Source organism: Agelaius phoeniceus, chromosome 5 (assembly GCF_051311805.1).
Source record: "Agelaius phoeniceus isolate bAgePho1 chromosome 5, bAgePho1.hap1, whole genome shotgun sequence".
NCBI classification, from domain to species: Eukaryota; Metazoa; Chordata; class Aves; order Passeriformes; family Icteridae; genus Agelaius; species Agelaius phoeniceus.
Genome location: NC_135269.1, coordinates 37944405 through 37962348, shown reverse-complemented (window position 1 = coordinate 37962348; position 17944 = coordinate 37944405). Strand labels below are relative to the sequence as shown.

The following is a 17944-nucleotide window of genomic DNA, read 5'->3' as shown; positions in this document are numbered from 1 at the left end:
AATTTTACAAATAATAGGCAAAGTCTAGCACTGAGCTGACTTGACAGAAGCAGGACCTTTGGCAGTGAATGAGAGTGGGTGGTAATTGCCCTCAAAATGAATAATGGCATTTTATCTTGTAGAAGGGTGGGAGTGGGTAGATGAACAGGAGGAATTAAGATGAGAGGGTTAAAATAATATGGGCTGGATGAATGACTAAAACATTCTGCAGAAGTCTGGATGTATCAAAATGGTGTGGGTCACTGTCAGCAAACAGAATGTTACAAGAGAAAATATTTAGCTGTGTGGATAGATGGGGAAAGCTGTGATTTAGTGCTGTTGTACTAGAAAATGCCAGCAAGGGAGTTATGTAAAGCATGTAAAGATGGAGTCCAGAGAGTTCTCTAAGACTAAGGCATCAACCAAGCTGTGGGCCCTGCAGACATATGGTTATTGATATTGAAGAGATAGAGATGAGTGCCAAGAGAATCTGGACGAAAATAAAACCAATTTGTCTGTTTTGTCTGCAATGATAAAAAGAGATTTTAATTTGGATCAGAATTAATGGCTATAGTAGAAATATGGCAATGAGTCATGAGATAAATATGTATTTATTGACACAATTTCCTACAAAGAAACAGAGGCTTTGATTCGATATGCTAATGATCAAGTTCAAGAGACAGGAGAACTAGAAACTGGCAATCATGCTTGTAAAGAGAGCAGACCTCAAGGAGTCATTGTAGATTGTGGCTTGACTAACAGAGTTGAAATCTGAATCTCAATTTTGAGCTTCTCCTAGGAAAGAAACCTTGACAAAGCAGTTTCATTGAAGAGCCAGAACGAGGGGATGCAAAGGAACCAATCAAAGGAAGTCCTCAGTGTTCATTGCAAATTTCAGGGAGGTTAGAGATGAAAAGGAAGTGCAGAGGGAACAGGATTACAGATGGGTGTGAAAGTAATGTATGGTTATATTGCAAGGAGTAAGAAATAAAGGAAAAGGGTAGGAAAAGGAAAGGATGAAAAGGAACACATGGGATACCAAGTGAGATTAAACCAATGTGGAAGATAGCTAAAACATTGCACCCCTCAAAGCAATTAATTTATGGTGATGCGTGATGCATTTTTAGTGTGTAGCCTTCTCCCTTGTATTCATCGTGACACTAAGTTGTGTTCTTAAATTTGAACAAAAGGACCACCAAAGTTAAGGTGTCCGTTTTTGCTACACTTTCCAGACCTAGAGATTATTACAAGAACTTGTGATCTGTGTTTTTATTTAATTTTCTCATCTTTATGCATGTTTATATACAGAGAGTCACAACAGGCTTTTCCAACTTTGAAGCAGATCAGTATTTGTCTTGAAATTTGGAAATCTGGTTTTCCAAGTATGGTAATTATCTAAGTATGGTAAATATGGTATTGGTATTAATCTAACTAAATGGGGTTTAAATTCAAAAAGTCAGAAGGGAATTATAATGCCACTTTACGACAGAAATAAAACCCCCCAACCAACCCACTCCAAAACTCAAATTACTTTTGCTCCTTCAGAGAAGCAAATCACTTCCCTGCACGCATCTCATTTGTCTGCTTCAAATAAACAGTATTTGGGGATATACTGTTTGCTCAAAATATTTTATGATATTGTTGAAATATAACCAATGTCTTAAAAACCATCTTTATTATGTTTCAGATATTATGTGAAAGCCAATTTTTTAAAAGTAATACCACACATAATATACTTTTCCAGATAAAGAAGACCAATCAAAATCCATTGACTTTTGCAGAATTCTTTCAGGCTTTATAAATCTGTACACGTATGAAAGCTGAATATTTGCTAAGATGGATGAGATTGTAATTAAGATCTACTTTTGTCCCTTGATGTGTTGAATGCATTATGTGTTAAAAACTACCATATTGAAAGCAGTGTATTTTTCACTGACATTAAAGATCTGGTATATGAATATTGGGGCAGCTTAGTAGTGCCTGTGGGTGCTGTGACATTGAGATCTTATAGAACCTTCCAGTACCTAAAGGGGGTCTGCAAGATAGCTGGAGAGAGACTATTTGCAAGGGGATGGAACAGTAAGACAAGGGGGAACGGCTTCAAGCAGGCAGAGGGTGGGTTTAGAAGAGATATTAGAGAGAAATTCTTCGCTGCGTGGGTGGTGAGGCGCTGGGACGAGTTGTAAAGACGAGTTCTGGATGTCCATCCCTGGCAGTGCTCAAGGCCAGGTTGGATGGGGCTTTGAGCAACCTGGTCCAGTGGAAAGTGTCCCTTGCCATGGCAGGGTGGTTGGAACTAGATGATCTTTAAGGTCCCTTCCAACCCAAACTATTCTATGATTCTGTGACTGGAGCGTAAAGAGAAAGAAAATAGTTTGACGGAGTATGTGTGCTTTATATCAACTATATAACATCGCTCAAATTACAATTGCAATCTCAGGGAGCTCTGAAAAAGGGTGAGAGGGGAAAAAAGAAAAAAAATAAATAAAAAGAACAACAATCCCCTTTCTTCCTGGCCGCGCTGTGGAGCGGTCACTGCTGCCCCGGCCGCCGCGGGGCCCGCGGCTGGACACTCGGCAGCCTCCCGGAGGGCTGCGGGCGTGCCAGGGATTGAACAGGAGCGACGGGACCGCGGCCACCGTCGGGAACAGCACAGCGCAGCCCCAGCCCTCGCTCCCTGTCCCGGGCCGCAGCCTGTGTCACAGCACAGCGCAGCCCCAGCCCTCGATCCCTGTCCCGGGCCGCAGCCTGTGTCACAGCACAGCGCAGCCCCAGCCCTCGATCCCTGCCCCGGCCGCAGCCTGTGGCACAGCACAGCGCAGCCCCAGCCCTCGCTCCCTGTCCTGGCCGCAGCCTTTGGCGCAGCGCAGCGCAGCGCAGCCCCAGCCCCAGCCCCAGCCCCAGCCCCAGCCCTCGCTCCCTATCCCGGCCGCAGCCTGTGGAATAGCGCAACCCCAACTCTCCCTCCCCGTCCGGGCCGCAGCCTTTCCCGGGCCTGGGCCCCGCGCAGTGCGCATGCGCGGCTCGCAGCAGTGACGCTCTTGTTGTGGCGCGGCGGGGAAGCACGTGAGGAGTGCGACGTCACCATAAACACTCGTGGGCAACATGGCGGCGCCGCCGAGCGGCAAGGTAACGGGGGCGGGCGGCGGCGGCGGGGCCGGCCTCTCCCGCCTGTCCCCCCGCGGGACGCGCCGTGTCGGGCGCTGGGTCGCCCCAGCTGGCGGGAGTCGCGGGGAGGGGGGGTTGGACCGCTGAATGGCCGGGCCGGCGCCTTTTCCCCTGCCTGCGGGTGTCGCCTCCCGGGGCCGCGTCTCCGGGTGCCGTCCTGGCCTCGGGCGGGCCGCGCCGGGCGCTGGCAGCGGCCGCGGGCTCTCTGCGCCGGAGGGGGTCGCGGCTTCGGGCGGGACTCGGGCCCTTCCCGCACCTGCCGGCCGGGCAGCGCTCCGCGCCTCCGCGGCAGCTCGGCCCCGGCCCCGGCCCCGGCCCCGGCCCCGGGGTGGCTGGAGGCCGCTCTCCGCAGCGGGCGGCCGCGCTGGCTCCCCGCCTGAGGCTGAGGAACGCGGCTTGTCCCGTCTACGTGTCCGAGTGTCCCGGAGGAGCTCATGGACGGTAGCGGCCTTTCCCCCGGCCTGCGCGCTGGTAGTGTGTGGGAACCTACCCCCGGCGAGCGTACAAAGCCTTGTCAGTCCCATAGTTTAGTAGTTTAAAAATTTTTGTACGCCGCGGATTCTTGCCGAACGTTCCGGAGCGAAACATTATTGCTTGACAGAGACTGAGCTCGCAGGAGGGGGAGGTACAAGCAACACCCACTGTTTCCCTCCGCCCCCGCCAACACATACAAATTCTGTCCGTATTATTTTTTTGTAAAAATAGTTTTATTTCATTACTCTTTCTTATGAAAGCGTTGCTTTGCAGTGCAGTGTTCTCGAGCACGTGGATCCTTTATTTAGTATTTAAAATCTCGGTGTGGTGTCCGATTGTATGTAGTAGCCATAGTGAGCGTGTGATAGTCTGCGGTTTCACTTTTCCAGCCCAGGACAGACGATGATAGTTTCAGTTCCCGCTGATCTCGGCGCAAGAGAACGCACGTAATTAGCCACGTCTGCGCTTCTCCGAGGGGGCTGAGGAGTGCCCTTAGCTATAGCACGAAAATTCCTTCGAGGTGTTGAAAGCAGATCCGTTTCAACCAGAATTGTTGGAGCAAGCAATTTATGCAGCTCGAGTTTTTGCAATTTTATTTTTATGTTCTTTACTGCTGTTAGGTGTGTAAATATAAAGATAGCCATAGTGCTCTCCCAGCTGTTTCTAGCTATGCACATCCAGTTTTTATGTATACAGAGAAGTTCCTTTTTTAGTTTTACCCATTTTAATATCAATACGGAAGTTTATTGGATGAAGGGAAATATTTTAATTTTTAGGGAAATATTTTAATTTTTCAGGTTGTTTTTGGTTTTCCACATAGGTTTTTATCAGGATCTTCTTCAGGATGTCTCTTGTGAAAGCAGTGTATTATGATGGATTATATGAGATGCGAGAATGATTGTGGATTAGTTGTTTGTAAATTTGCTCTGTATTCGTTGTTCCTTTCCAAGAGCCATGTTTGCCTGAGATTAAATCTCTAAGATGTTGCAAAACTGTTTTAGTTATGCCACATCCACAGTACTAATGCAACTTGTTAATGCAACTTCTAATTCAGTTGCATTCTTTGCCGTGTCTCTTTTAACACAGAGGAAAAATGACAGTTGTGTTTTCTCAAATTTCATGAAGTGGCTGGACTGGTTTGACGTTTCACTGCTCTCAGGAGCAGTTCCATCCTTCTCTGTATTTCCCCACCTGTGTGTTGCACTATTGCTTTCTTGGATACTGTACTCATTTGATCTGTCAGTAATTAGATCTAGCAAGCTGAAATAACACATACAACTGTGCTTTCTTTTGTCTGGGTTAGTTTTCTGTTGGGAGCACATTGGACCTCAAATTGTTCCTTTGAGTGCCAGCAGGATTTTGGGAGGGCTTACAAACTAATGAAATTTCACTCCAGGTAGAATAAATGCAGTGTAGGTTGGTACAGACCCAGTATTCTCACGTCAGGCCTTTTGCACTTCAGTGTCTTTACAAGCTGTGGATGTCATAAGGTAACTGCAGTGTTCCTTCTGGCTCTGCAATTTGTTGTAATGGGGTGTTTCAGGTGGTAGCTTTCTGAAGGATCAGTAGGCATTAGTTTGTGGAGTGCTTTATTCTCATGTGGCAGATCTTATCACATGAAAGTAATGTATTTTAATGTATGTGCTCTTTTCTGCAAAGTATTACACAAAGTGGTTCCCGTGGAAAGCATGTGGCAGTGTATTAAGCAGCTTTTGTTTGTTTTTTATTTTGTTTGTTTTTATTTTTATTTCCCAGACCTTATTAATATCAGTAGATTCAGAATCCTGCTATTTTATGTAGTCTCTGGTTTCTGCTCCATACAATAATGGGATATGAATTATAAATGGTTATTTCATGTACTACTTTACTTGGACTTTTGTCCTGTGATTTTTTTTTTTTTCTTGCTGGAACCTCTCATGAGGTTCTTATCAGTGTTTTTCTCTATATGGATAGTTAACTCTGTTCAGGAAAAGTTACTGCTATTGAATTCTGGAGTCATGACTCATTCTTTATAAATGACTGTCTGCCCTAGAACACTGTGAGCTTCAGTTTTTTGCCCTTTCTTAGAGTTGCCAGTTTTTTTTGTGGAAGTAATTTGGTAATAAGGTCATTTGTTTTCAGAGCTTTTGACTTTATGCAAACAGGTATATTTATATATTATACTTTTTGAAAACTGGTACATTTTCTCTCTTTTTGTTGCTTAGCAAATGGCAGTTTGTTTATTGTATTCAGAGAACCTACTCTGGATTCACCCTTATAACAGAAAACCATGTTAGAAAATGAGCTAAAAAGTTGTGTATGGGGAAAAGTACAAGCTTCAATTTCAGTCTGTCAGTATACAGGTGACTATTGCAGCTGATCTAAAGACAGTAATGATACTTTTTTAATGTTCTTGGAGTTCAGAGTATCTTCAGCACATGGGCTATTAAATCTTTCTCAAGTTACCAATTGACACATGGGCTGTCAGATAAGTTATTTTTCACTCGCTTGTGCTCTTGCTCTTGGAGTTAAAGTTTCAGAGTGTTAACTGGCCAAACATCTGAGCTTTATCTCTAAGCTCAGATGTCTGGCCAGTTCAGCTACTAGAAGTGTCCAAGGAGCACTGCAGCTATTACTAAATAGTGGTGTTAGTGTTGTATGTTTGGGGAGGGGATTTGTGTTTGCAGTGGAAGTTTTGTTGTTTTTTTTGTTTTTTTTTTTTTTTTTTTTTTTAATTTGGTATGTTAAGATTAACTTTGCATCCTTCCGGTATTTTGTTGGCATAGATACAGTGAATTATTTTAGGTATATATCTGTTCTGTGGGATAGGCAGTGTCTTGCTCCACCTTCTACTAGTTAAATGTGAGTGCACAAAACTCCTGTGCTGTGCATTGTTGTGCCACTTTATTAAGCATTTGATTTAAAACATTTGTTAAATCTTTTTCAGCCTTTATAATTTACTATGAATACAATCATAATTCTTTTTTATTATACTGTACTTTGTGGGTTTTCTTTGTGAACAGAAGACTATCTCTCTTGAATTTATTTAAGGCTTTATTATGCTTGAATTTATAGCAGTTCAGTGATATTTCTGAAATTTCAGTATTTTCTTTCTTTTTTCTATTCATTAAGGATTTCTCTTTGCAGAAGTGCTTCCAATAGGACCAGTGGGTTACTACCTGAAGCTCTTGCTCTCAGTACCCTGAACAGACTTATATTTTCACTGATACCCTGCTATTGTTGCAGGAGTAGCAGAAATACCTTGTGGTTCAAGAAATCTTCAGAGCATGAGGCAGAGCTTGAAATATGTACTGTGGTCAAGTAGGAAACTTTTCTTATGTAGTTCCTGGTGTTGAGAGCTTTCTCATATTTGTCACAACATGAGCAACATTTGTGGGATTCTGTCCCTCTCCACCCCTTCCCTACTTAGAAATTGGGCGTCTTTAAGACTAGCAGGTGTGAAATTTTACTTTCTTGGAAAAAAAGTTAAGCCACAGGCTCAGCAAACAAAGGCATACAAGATTCAACAAGGCCAAATGTGGGCCAGTCCCAAGCACAAGTACAGTCTGGGTGGAGAATGGACTGAGATGAGCTCAGGGGAGAAAAACGTGAGGGTGTTTGTGGGTGAAGAGCTCAATATCGCTCAAATGTCCACCTGCAGCTCAGCCAACTGTGTTTTGGGCTGTATCAAAGGCAGTGTGGTCAGCAGATCATGGGAGATGATTTTCCCCCTCTCCTGTGCCCTCATAGGACACCACGTGGACACTGTGTCCATCTCTGGAGTCCCCACCATAGGCATAGATCCAATGTAATAAAGAGGGCTATGAAGATGGTCAGAGAGCTGGAGCACCTCTCCTATGAAGGAAGGCTGAGAGAGTTGGGGGTTTTTCAGTCTGGAGAAGAGAAGGCTCCAGGGACATCCTGGAGCACCCTCCAGTACATAAAGGGGGCTTACAAGAGAGCTGGAGAGGAATTTTTTCCAGAGGAATGTAGTGATAGGATGAGGGGTCATAGCCTTCAGCTGAAGGGGGAGCATAGGTTTAGATTGGGTATCAGGAAGAAGTTCTTTGCTAAGACTGTGGTGAGACACTGAAACAGATTGCCCAGAGAGGTTGCCTGCTCCCTATCTCTGGAGTGTTCAAGACCAGGCTGGATAGGGCTGTGAGTAACCTGGTCTAGTGGAATGTTGCCTGCCCATTGCGGGGGGCTTGCAGCTAGGTGATCTTTAAGGTCCCTTCCAACCCAAACCATTCTGTGATTTGCATTTTATTACAAGCTGAATGCCAGATATTGTAGCATATCTTCTGTGGAGCAGAAGAGTATGTTGATCAAGTTAATGTTGGCTTGATGCTTTGTGGAACACTCTAATGTATTGGCACCTAGTCCTTGGAAACAGACTCTAGATGCAGTAGGTACATCACTGTGCCCAGTGACACTTTAGCAGTGGATATGTGAGTAAGCTTTGGGCAAACATCAGCTGTTCCAAAGAGGAAGATGGAAATTCAAGCAGTATAATACAGACTTTTATATTGAATTATATTTCTTTTTACTTAATGCATAGTTCTAAACTAAGATGCTTTCTTTTGTGGGTGTGAGGTTACTTAGGCCAACCATTCTCTGAATTGAATTAATTTTATTGGCCTGTAATTGTTTCCTTACAGTGTAACATTTTTTTGTTCTGTTTCCTTTCCATCAGAATCTGAAAATAAGATGCTGCACAGCTGCTATATCTGTTGTTGATGTTTGTGGACAGAGCCATTTTTCCTTAATTTGAAGTTTGCAGAACATTCAGACGTTTCTACTCAGTCACTTTCTATGAGCATTCCCACTTGCTGTTTCAGCTGTTGAACCCTTGGTGAGGTCCTCTACCTGATTCCCTAACATGAGGCAAAAAATGAAGTAATTGCTATTGAAAAGTTGTTTATACCAGTATTTACACAGTGCCATAATTAGTTACTTACTCCAGAGCAGTGGCTCATTGACTATGTAAGAGCTTCAAACTGTGTCTGTTATGAGATGCTGGATGGCATTTTGGCAGAGCAGTGCTGGCCTTGAGCTGTACTTGGTGGCAGAAAAGGGGAGTGAGTGGAACACACTCTCCAAGAGCACAGGGTGAGAATATGAAGTGTCTGAAACATGGGACAAACTAGCTGGGAGAGTTGCAGTGCTTCTCCTTTCTGTCAACTATTCTGTGTTTGACAGGTTGTTGGTATGTTACAGACCTAGGAACAGGAGATACAACAATCAGTACACATGGTGACAGCTAATACTTAGATGCTCAGCACAGGCAGGGTGGAAAATACATGGGTGAGGATGGCAGGACCATCCTGTTCTGTGGTAGCCCCAGATCTTAGCTCTCCTTTTATTTGTTGTCTGTACTTCATTGTCTTAGGGTGCAATGTTGTCATCTTTCACTAGCGGGTAGCACAGGGCTGTAAATTGCTATCAAATGGCAAACATTAAATCACAAGACTTTGCTTGTATTCTCTCATATATTGTTGTTGGTGCTGTAGCATCCCAAAGGCCTTCTGCTCATACATGTCTTTAGCAATAAAAATGCTACAGACATTGCCTGTTTGCTGCTCAGTGTAAGCAGAACAATAGAAATATGGAGATATGCATTGTCCATGCTGTGTCCTTATGTTATTAAGAATGATACAATTTATTTATCAGAAAATGTTACTGGGGCAATGGTGGGACTTCAGAAACCTATTTTTTGCTGGACACAGACTATAAATACTTGAAGAGTTTTCCAGAACCTTAACTAGCATATGCCATGACATGTAAACTGAGCCTACATCCTGCTGCTTCCATCTGTTTTTTTTTTTTTAATAGTGGGTGGGTAGGCAGCTATTGCTTTGTGCAGCTTTCCTGAATTTTCTGCTGTGGTTCCCTGTTTCTATAGACCCTCACTTAGGATATGAGTTGGAATAGCTGTTGTCTCTGTGTGGTACAGTGCTTTCAATGACTGATCAGATGAATTGTGAATTTGCCTTTAACCCCTGTAGCACCCATGGAAAAAAAGAAACAGGTCAAAGTGGCTCACTAGCATTTGGAAACTTGCATCAACTTTCAGCTTTTGGTGGGATTCTGAAACAGAACGGCAATGGGTCTAGTTTTCATTCAGTAGAACTGGACAAATAAATATGCTGTGAATTGTGCTTGTATGCTGCCAGCACGGACTACTTGATAAACAGGAAAGACTTATGCTCATAAGCTTCTCGGGTACATCTTATTTCAAACTTGAAACTTTAGGATTATTAAAAAGTGATACTTAAATCCTACTAACTTTTTTCCTACTGTCTCCATGATTTTCTTAGAGAAAAAAGTTGCCAGCTGAATGCTTTTGCAGTCTTAAGTTGCCTTAAGTGATGCTTATGATTTGAAGTATTCTAGGAACTTAAGGATACCAAGGATGGGTAGATCTGGTCTGCACAGAACTAGCTTTAAGCTTGTAAAATGTCTGAAAATCTTTCAGTAATTCCAATGTACAGCCGCAAGATATAATTAAAATGTGTTTGAAATCAAGTTATTTTCAAAGTTGTTCAGCTCCTGTCACATTACATCTTCATTTGCTTTGGTTGTGTTGGTGTGTGCTTTTGATAAATGCTCTTCTTTTTTTTTATTTGTGTTTTTGTTGTGGAACCAACATGGCTTTCATGTAGGTAATAACATCTAAACCTGTGACATATGCTTCTCTGTGGGCAGTTCAGTAGATGTTTGCAAACAGGTACAGCAGAAAACAGAACAATCACTGTTTAAATCTGTAGTGAGGTCTGTCATTGCTGGACAGCTGTTTTGGCCTCGAGCATCTGAGCAACACAAATGGCTTTTCTTCCCTGAGGTTCTGTTTCAGGGACTAGTGGATAGACTGCAGAGCACAGAATTCTTATTAGCTGGATGGGTGGAAGGGCTGTAATACTGGGGTGGGGGATACTTTTGGGATTTTATTAAAATCCTTGGGACACGTCAACTTATCTAGTGACCTGTGGTATGCACTTATTAACATCAACTTGTCCTTTTTTTTATGATGGGCTTAGTGATTTTTGTGTAGATTTAGGGGAAGAGTGATGGCTCTAATCATATGAAAACACAGCAAAAGATTGAGCTTGTCTCCACCTTCTTCTTACCTTTGTAAAGGAACCCATGTGAAATATGGAGGAGCCCATATGTAAAATAATGACTAGTGCAAAACCAAGGTGAGCCAGCAGTGTGTTTTCCTGTCTTGTAATACAAAAAGCATAATGGACTAACTGAGCAGATAATATTCTTTAAAACTTGAATTCTTTCACACAGTGGGTAATGAGGCCTTCCTAGTTCACTAAAGGCTAAAGATTATCAAAATTTCAAGGAGCTTAAGTTGCTTTCCTGTGCCAAGGGGGTTGACAGGTAATACAGAAGCAGATTTGGGTTGGTTTTGGAGGGGTTATAGTTATTTCAACAGCTAATGAGGGGCATCGGTCTCATTATCTTGCCCTGCCTGTATATAGTTCCTTCTGCTCTCTCCATATGTAGCAGGATCTCACTATGTAGTTGTTGCATGCAGACCTTACACAAGTCCTTGGTATTTTACTGATGCTTCAGGTAATCCTCTAACATCTGCTGTCTTTTTGCATGTTCTGCAGTAACCTACTGCTTAGGCAAGAGTCAGTGTGTGAAGCCATTATTTAGTTTTGAAATCTGTTTTCTTGAATGCTTAAGAGGTCCAAGTGTGCTGACTCACCAGGTGTTTCCCTGAGTGTTGGGCCTCAGAGGCCCTGAGCAAAAACCTTTGTAGGCCACATGGTGTGTGAGATTGAGCTACTAAGTGTAGTAGTGGTTGTCTACTACTACAACCAGAACTGGTGGTTGTAGTGATGGATGGGTTTTATTCAAATCTAACTATTGGTATACTGTCTTTCAGTTTGATACTTTCCTTAGTACTAATTACTTGTACATGTAATTTAACATTACTTTTCTTCTTTAAATTGATTTTGAATAGCTTGTCAGTGTTGCAGTACCAGAAGACAAAAATCTGTAACAAACTATGTTTTATTGTAAAGTACTGTAAGTATACCTAATAGCATTTTTGAATTTTCAGCTTGCTAAGAGCACTGTGTGAAATATAGCCACTCAATGTAGCTAATTTTCAGGTGCTACCACTATAGAATTACATTCCCAAACTCAGTTTGTTCAAATGCATTTATGGAGTTACCTTACAAAGTACTGCTGAATAGAGTGGCTCAGTATTTTGAAGAATTCAATATGGTAACTCCCAAAATGTTTTGCAGAGGGATTAACTGTGAAAAAACATCTAGATACTCTTTTGTACAATAATGCTATCTCTTTCTTCAAATTAGTTACAGTTCTAGTTAACAGTTGGAAAAAGTAAATAAGTAGATCATGCTTGCGATTGGAAAAGAAGAATCTCAGCAGCTTGGCCTTCTGGCCTTTCAAACTTGTAGAAAATTTTCTCTTAAATAACAGTATGAGGGGAATAAGGTGCTTTGTGTCCAGTCCTCTGTTTTACAGACACCCTCTGAAGTTCTGAGCGTGTGCTTCGGGTTTTTTGGTGGAGAATGGCACAGGGAGCTGAAGCTGTTACAAAGAGCAGTGTAAGATTTTTCAGTTGCATGACAACTGTGGCATTAGAAACACATTTTCTTTTTCCATGAAAGGAAGTGTTTGTCCTTCTGAGAGATTAATGGACAGAAGAATAATAAAACCAGTTATTAGATGGCGTACCTTCTAGACTGAGAAGGTATACTTTCTGATACATTTTTTGCAGAAGTACACTTCTACCAGTATAACTCTGATACAAATAGATTTTTTTTTTCCTGGAGCAGCTGTCCAAGGGGTTGATGACTGATTCATATTTCTGACTAGTTTTCATGATACATCAGGTCCAAATAGCTAGAAGGTAAAATTTAAATAAACATCAAGGTTGCCTTGTTTGAACGGAACTGAATTTGAAAACAGATAATTGCACCAGTGATGATCTGCATTTTGTTTTATTCTTTGCAGAATTCTGGTTATTTCTTTTGTATCATGTTGGACAGTAATTAGGGTGGGTTTTTTTGATAGAAAAGAGAAAAAACTGTAATAGAGAACAGGAAAGAAGACTTCCAATATTTGAAAGGCAATGATGTTAATAGTCCTTCAAGCAGATGTGCTAAGTGACCTTTAGAGATTTCTTCCAAGTGATATTTCAGCTTAACTAGAGCACTTCTGAAATTTCTTGCTTGTGTTAAAGGTAGAGAAATTGCAGCAAAACTAAAACAGAAAGGATGAATTAAGTAAATTTTATGGCTCTTTTTCAGCCATGTTTTCTAATCTGGCTAGTTAAGCTTACACACCTAACCTTTTGAAACAGACAGGCAAAACTAACCTTTTAGTTTACTGGCCTGACTACAAGTGTAATGATTTTAGAAAGTGGATAAATGAGAAAAATAGCTCCTGATATTTTAGAACCAAAGAAATGCATTATCTGTCTCTGATAGTTAAAAATTTCTAAGCTTTGCCTTTAAAAATAGGTTTCTTAAGGCAGTGTTTGCAGCTTGGTGTGAAAATGAAAATGGTTCTCAAACAATTACTGTTACTGTTTGATTTATTTCACTTTCACAAAATTGAAGGGACTTTTCACTCTTAGACTTGTGTAAAATAGGACCCATTTACAGTCATTATAGAGCTTTTAAGAGTATGTGTATGTAGCTTTCAAAAGCCTGCTAAATTTTGACAGCCAAGGGTTCTTTGATTTTCTTTTAATTTTTTTTTTTTTGAGAGCATGATCAGAATACTGTGAAGGGTTTTGCAAATGCTTGAATGCAAAAGTTATGTGGGCCGTGTGCACTCCTACAAGCCCTTCTTATCCAGCTGTTACATATTCTACCTTTCAGATGGAATCTTTGCCACTGGCCCTGCATTTAATTTCAGGGTATAGTTTTTTATTTCTCTGGAGTTCGTATTTTTACAGTATTTTGGTCCATTTTAAATTTAAATTAGTTTTATAATTTCAACATGCTTAATGGTAGGTGGCAGAAAGGCAGGCTATATAAGAAAGCCTTTTAATGTTTTAAAAGCTGTATAGGACTTTCACTGAACCTGTACCTGCTGATTTAAAAATAATATTCATGTGGTGTTTTAACAAAGTAGTACTAGTCAGTATGTTGCTTAGAGAGTAAGTTTGATCAGTTCCATTTCCTATTGTTTCTTGATTTAGGTAAGCGAAAGACTGGGATCTTGGACTCTTTGTAACAAAATCCCTAACAAGATAGAAGTGTTTATTTCGACTTCTCTCAGCAAGTCAAAATGATAATGAGTACCATAGGGGGATAAACAATTTTAAGGATTTTAAAACATTGTTTTTTAAAGTTTATTACTCATTTTTTATAGGTTGTATATGAGCAAGAAGGAGTTTTCATTCACTCCTCCTGTGGAAAAAATGATGACCAGGACAACTTAATAGCAGGAATACTGCGTGTCATAGAAAAGGTATGTACATAATACACTTACTGAACTTTTGTATTTGTTGGCAAAACACATAACAAGTTTGGCAAATCTTAAATGCCTTTTTAAAGTCTAGGATTTTGTACACAAACAAACATCACATTGTGTTTGACAATGTCATCATCTATATGTATATGTAAGTTTTAATGTAGTCACACGGGGACTATATATGGCAATAAATACATTGCTGTGTAGTGTTGAATTTTTTGTGATTTGTATTGTAGGAAAATGAAGTGGTAGTAGACTGGAGACCACTGGATGAGACTTTGGATACTTCTAATATCCTCTGTGCTGGAAAGGTTGGTTTGTTAGTTATCAGTATTCATTATGTTTCTCTAGAGATTTTATTTTGTGTTAACTAATGTGTAGGTGATTTCATAACTGGAAGCAAAGCTTATTTATTATTGGTAGTAATAGCTATATGTAGGAATCTTATTTGCAGACTGCAGGCCAGTTCAGGTTATTAGAATACATGTGTAGGTTGACTGTATTTAGTTTTTACTTGGTTCACAAATAAAATAGTAGAGGACTAACTATGAATAGTAAAGACCAAATGAGTGTAAATATATCACAGTCACCAGTCCCTCTGCATCTACTGTGTTGTAGTTTGGTGATTCACTCTTCATAGTTAGACACAAAAGTGAGAGGTGCTGTTCTAATGCAAAATAAAAATAGAAGTCTGTGGGGGTTCCAAGATGCAGTGATATGTGGTATTTAATCAGTATTAAGAGGATGTGACTAAAAAAGATTCAAGTTTTACACTTAAATGAATAATTTGTTATGCTTATAAAGTCTGCAAGAGAGGCAAAGATATTTTAGGATGTTGGAATTTACTAAGTAAAACCACATAGTCTTAGTCATAAGTCCAAATTTCCTGTGTTGAACTGTATTATGTTTCTGAGGATTTCAATACATTTTCTTTTAATCTACAAAATAAAGATGCTGATTCTTCAGGTTGAATCTGAGAAACCAGGTCAATTTTCATGTCTTGTGTTTTTTGATAGTTGCTTTTGTTGTTTTATCTCAGGATTCCAGTTCTGTTGTGGAGTGGACTCAAACTCCGAAAGAAAAATGTTCCCGAGGAGCAGATCGTCCAAGTAGTTATGAAGCAGAGTGGGACATGGTCACCACAGTCTCTTTTAAGAAGAAACCTCATTCAAATGGAGGTACTTAAAAAAAAAATGTGGAGGGTTTTTTTGTGTGTATAGTGTTTTGGTTTTCTTCCATGATGGTAACTTGTAACTAAAGAATTGCCTTTAAGAATAGCCTTTTTGAAAGGCTGGGATTCATTTGTGGTAAGAGATGAATCTCTGGGTGTGGAAAAAAATTCACAAGTGGAATAGCTGTCATCTGCCTATGTTTTTTTCCTTAATTTGGTAGAGAATTGTATTTAAAAAGAATTGTATTTAAAAAGAATTAAATCTAACTTCTTGCTTCATCATTAGATGTAGTAGCAATTTTATCCTCACTGGGCTTGCATTCTTTAAAACAAGTGGAATTCAAACTACGTGTCATGATAGAAATGAAAATGAAAAAATAAGTGGTTTGCTACTCAAATGCCTTTCCATACTGCAGCAGCAGGGGGAGATGGAATGTACAGTTATGACATACATGGGTCTTTAATATGGTCTTTTTTACGTGGTCAAAATAATTCTATAGCTACAACATTTTTGTTATAGTGTCTCAGTAGAGATGTTGAAAAACAAGTTGTGATGAAAGAACAGTGATTCTCGAGTAATCTTTTTTTCTCTGATTCTCACATAGTGTTTTTTCTTTAATAATACTTGTTTTCCATGTAGTATTTCACATCCTGTAACTGGGGATTATTGTGCTTGTTTTACCATCTTTATAATGGTTTTAAATGTCATGTCTGTCATCTACAGGATTTGGATGTCAGATTATGAATGTTTTTGAGTAAAACACAGTCCTTGGCTTTTATAGATATACACACACATACACACACACACAGCATCTCTGTTGGTTAAATATGGTTTACCACATCACTAGTTTATATTGAATTTTCATCTCCAGTCAGCAGGGCATTCCTTCATCCATAGTGACTGTCACTGAGGACTACTTTGATTATGCTCTTTGCCACTTCTTGCTTATTTCCAATTGCTGTAATTTGATGGGAGCAGGCCAGGGGGTGTCCCAAATTCCTTCTGGACATGCTGGCAATTTTGTGTCCTCTGGTAAAGTGCACTTTAATCCCTTCTCCTTGAATATATGGAGTTTTGCACAGCATGTATGCAAGCTTTCACACTACCAGAGGAAAGGGTGAGGGGGAGATTTCCAAATCCTTTGCCCTTACTTCGGCAGCAGCCTTACACGACATGTGGCTAGTAACTGTGGGTAATATATAGGTTACAGGATTGTAGCACATATGATGTTTAGTTTGGGGAAGTAGCACTACCTGGTGGAAGTGCAGGTTGGATTTAGCTTGCTGCTGGAATTTGATACAGCAGATGTGCATTTAACTGCTTGATCACTTCTGTTGTAGGATCACAGAGTATCTTGAGTTGCAGGTAACCCACAGGGATCATTAAAACTCCAGCTCTTGGCCCTGCACAGGCCAACTCCAAGAATCACACCATGTACCTGAGAGTGTTGTCCAAAATGCTTCTTGAACTCTTGTTAAGTTTAATGCTTAAACTTAAGTATCAAACTTCCCTGGGAGTCTGTTCCAGTGCCCAACCATCCTCTGGGTGAAAAACCTTTTTCTATAAACTGTAGGTACAGTTTTAGGGGAGTAGCCTGATGGACTTGTTGATTGTTTTACAAGTCCATAGAAGACAAGGAGGCTCAAAGGAAAATGCAGAAATAGTAGTTACAGTGCGTATTTTATTATTAGACACCAATACTGGTGTTTATATTTTGAGTTTGTTTTTTAGGAACAGTGACAGATATGATGTATTTATAATTGCTAACACTGAAAGTCAAACTGAAATCATGTGCTGATTTTGTTTTTAAGATGCTACAACTCATGCAAACAGAGAAAGCAAGTGGTCGTTCCTGTTCAGTTTGACAGATCTGAAATCAATCAAACAAAACAAAGAAGGCATGGGATGGTCTTATTTGGTGTTCTGTCTGAAGGATGATGTGAAACTTCCAGCTCTTCACTTTCATCATGGAGATAGCAAATCATTGATTAAATGTCTTGAAAAGCACGTTGCACTGAATGAGTAAGTATCAGACAACTCTTAGTTCTGTAAAATACAGATTATTGGTTTACTTAAATCATGTAATGAATTTCAGAGTAATACTTCCTGATTGTTATTCCATTCCTTTTTTTATTAGTAGAAATAGTTTTCAAGGTGACTGAAACTATGGTTTCACATATGCATTTGGAATGTAAGCTGAAGTTTAAAAATTATTGGATTGATTTATGAAGTATTTTAGAATCTGAAGTGTTACTAGCTCCAAATGCCTCAGTTGCTCCCTCTAGTGGGTGCAGAAGCTTGTTATGAACATGCAGTGTAAAATCCTTCATGAGCTACTCCTATAAAATGGGATAATTTGTGTTACAATTTGAGATGCTCTCCTTTGTGCAAAATATGCATGAATATTTATGTGAGTGTGCAAGGTAACTTACAGTACTGTCAGCTAAATCAATTAGTATATAAATGTTTTCCCCCACAGTTCTGTTCCCTTGTAATTTCTTGCCTGGTCAGTGTTTCACTTTTCACTCTTGATCTTTACCACACAAATCCACTATCTGAGTGTAAATATAGTTAAGACCCTATCATTCTGTTAAATAATTTGGTGTTGTTTTGTAGTTATATTGTGCTACCTCCAAGTTTTTTACTAGGATAGCCTTTTTGATCAGCATGCATAAGTGTAGAATAAAATAAAATTTTCT

The 17944-nt window shown here is 40.2% G+C and overlaps 1 protein-coding gene across 3 annotated transcripts in view; it reads left to right on the top strand.

Annotated features, from left to right (window-relative positions):
* The first annotated feature begins 2995 nt into the window (after nucleotides 1-2995).
* TBC1D15 (TBC1 domain family member 15) overlaps nucleotides 2996-17944 on the top strand; it is a 35871-nt gene continuing 20922 nt past the window's right edge. For 2 of the 3 annotated variants that reach the window (XM_077178826.1, XM_054632445.2), the window contains exons 1-5: nucleotides 2997-3108; nucleotides 13972-14070; nucleotides 14310-14384; nucleotides 15113-15251; nucleotides 17057-17267. In XM_077178826.1, coding sequence (XP_077034941.1) covers nucleotides 3085-3108; nucleotides 13972-14070; nucleotides 14310-14384; nucleotides 15113-15251; nucleotides 17057-17267 — 548 coding nt within the window. In that variant the 5' untranslated portion in view covers nucleotides 2997-3084. Of the gene's footprint in view, nucleotides 3109-13971; nucleotides 14071-14309; nucleotides 14385-15112; nucleotides 15252-17056; nucleotides 17268-17944 lie in introns of all 3 variants that reach the window. The other variant, XM_077178825.1, reaches the window with a different exon arrangement.